The sequence below is a fragment of the Chiloscyllium plagiosum genome, chromosome 33 (genome assembly GCF_004010195.1).
Source record: "Chiloscyllium plagiosum isolate BGI_BamShark_2017 chromosome 33, ASM401019v2, whole genome shotgun sequence".
In the NCBI taxonomy this organism is placed as follows: Eukaryota; Metazoa; Chordata; class Chondrichthyes; order Orectolobiformes; family Hemiscylliidae; genus Chiloscyllium; species Chiloscyllium plagiosum.
In genome coordinates, this window is record NC_057742.1 from 32,686,587 (window position 1) to 32,688,987 (window position 2,401).

Genomic DNA, 2,401 nt, shown 5'->3' on the forward strand with positions numbered 1-2,401 from the left:
TGGTACACACTGCTGTTACTGAGGGTCGGTGGGGGGGGAGGGGATGGTACACACTGCTGTTACTGAGCGTCGGTGGGGGGAGGGAGGGAGGGGATGTTTGTGGGTGTGGGGGCTGCTTTCCCCCTGGATGGTGTCGAGCTTCTCGAGTGTTGTTGGAGCTGCCCCCACCCAGGGGCAAGTGGGGAGTATTCCCTCACCCTCCTGCCTTGGGCCTTGTCGATGGTGGGACAGGCTTTGGGGGGAGTCAGGAGGGGAGTTACTCGCTGCAGGATTCCCAGCCTCTGACCTGCTCTTGGAGCCGCTGGGTTGATGTGGTGGGTCCTGTTGGGTTTCTAGTCGGTGGTAACCCCCAGGATGTTGGGAGTGGGGGGGGGGGGGGGGGGAGAAAGTCAGTGAGGCAGATTTTAATGGTTTCTACATTTTAACAGACACAAACATACCTCTTATTCTGATTAAATTTGCATCGACACTTTCCAGCTGAAAGGAAGGAGAGATAAAAAAGCTCGTTATCAGGTGATTCAAATAATTATACACAGAAAACGCAAAGGTCGCACTCCTACAGGGATTATAAACCACTCCCAGTCCCGATTACGTTCAAAACAGCTGAGGTACGCAGAAAATCACTCTCTACTCCTAAACTAAACATCCAGCTCCCTCTACACTACCCACCCCATCCCAGGGGCAGGGACAGCACAGGGTTAGATACAGAGTAAAGCTCCCTCTGCACTGTTCCCCATCAAACACTCCCAGGGACAGGGACAGCACAGGGTTAGATACAGAGTAAAGCTCCCTCTACACTGTCCCCCAATCAAGCACTCCCAGGGACAGGGACAGCACGGGGTTAGACAGAGTAAAGCTTCCTCTACACTGTCCCCCAATCAAGCACTCCCAGGGACAGGGACAGCACAGGGTTAGATACAGAGTAAAGCTCCCTCTACACTGTCCCCCCATCAAACACTCCCAGGGACAGGGACAGCACGGGGTTAGATACAGAGTAAAGCTCCCTGTACACAGTTGGGAAGCCTCTCTCCCCATGAACCAGTTGGATATGCTCTCAGTCACCTGTCTCCCCACCGAGCCCCCCACCCCTCCCTGTAACCCCGAGAGACTGAGGATCACTCCCCCCACCCCAGCTCTCTCCACAAATCGAAGGGGTTACAGAAACACAGCGTGCTGAAAGGATCGAGTGACAGGACAATGAGAGGTTACTCGCCGGTGGAAAAATTAATTTCACAACAGTTTGATGTCACCCTGGCTCCGGGCCAGAGTCCGTCACAAGGCACAGTGTACAGGCTTCAGAGAGCTGGGGCAGGGAGTGGGAACAATGAACAGGAAACATGGAAACTGAGCTCACTGGGAAATCGCCAGAGAGACAGAGACAGGCGCACACGCACACAGAGAGGGACAGATTTTCTCTACAGTGACTGGGGACAAAAACGAGTTAAAGATTTGTTTGGGATTAATAGCCCTGTCACCAGCTCGCAATGTACAAATGCATTCCACATGCCGCTCTAATGACCCAAGATAGAGGCCATTCAGCCCCTATTCCTCCAGCCTGTTACATAGCAATAGGAGGCCATTCAGCCCCTCCCACCTCCAGCCTGTCACACAGGAACAGGAGGCCATTCAGCCCCTCCTCCTCCAGCCTGTCACACAGGAACAGGAGGCCATTGCACATGTTTCCAATGAGACTCCCCTCTCGTTCTTTAAGGGGAGGGATGGAGGCACAGTCTCCTCAATCGCACTGTCCGACCTTCCCAGGATTCCCTGGGGAAGGGCTCCCTCTTTGGTCAACCTATCCTTCCCGAGCTTTCCCACCCCACCTCCCTGATATTGCAGCCTGTACACACCCCCAAAGCGCCCCATCCCCAGGAGGGTCTGAGCTCCCCAGTGCCTGAGAACCAGTCATTACCAACGAGGGAGAAGAGGCAGAGAGTACGGGAAGTGTAGTGGACAGTAACCTGGGTCTCGTTAACACGACCCAGTATCTAGTGCCTTGATCCCCCTTTGTGGTAAAGCTAGAAACTCATCTGGACTGACCACTGTTACCAAAAGTTAATCCAGTCCCATATCCCTCTAAACCCTGCCTATTCACCGAGTCCTACAGCACGCAAACAGACCCTTCAGCCCATCCGGTCCATGCTGACCCTAATCCCCAAACTAACCCAGATCCCCCTGCCCCCGCTCCTGGCCTATCTCCCTCCAACCCTTCCCTGTCCATGTCCTTATCCAAATCCCTTTTAAACGTTGTAACTGTCCCCCCCCCCCCCTTTCTCAGGAAGGTCATTCCACACATGGACCACCCTCTGGGGAAAACAGTTGCCCCTCGTGTCTTTTTTTAAAATCTCTCTCCTCTCCCCTTAAACATGTGTCCCCCCCGGGCTTCAAACTCCCCCCCCCC

The 2,401-nt window shown here is 54.2% G+C and overlaps 2 protein-coding genes across 3 annotated transcripts in view; one reads left to right on the top strand and one right to left on the bottom strand.

The window, feature by feature from the left end:
• The window catches only part of arhgap27l (Rho GTPase activating protein 27, like), a 134,098-nt gene that overhangs the window by 30,084 nt on the left and 101,613 nt on the right, over positions 1–2,401 (top strand). The window lies entirely within an intron of this gene.
• LOC122540001 (FXYD domain-containing ion transport regulator 3-like) overlaps positions 1–2,401 on the bottom strand; it is a 19,879-nt gene that overhangs the window by 4,081 nt on the left and 13,397 nt on the right. Inside the window, exon 5 of the mRNA XM_043675270.1 lies at positions 441–477. Coding sequence (XP_043531205.1) covers positions 441–477 — 37 coding nt within the window. The remainder of the gene's footprint in view (positions 1–440; positions 478–2,401) is intronic.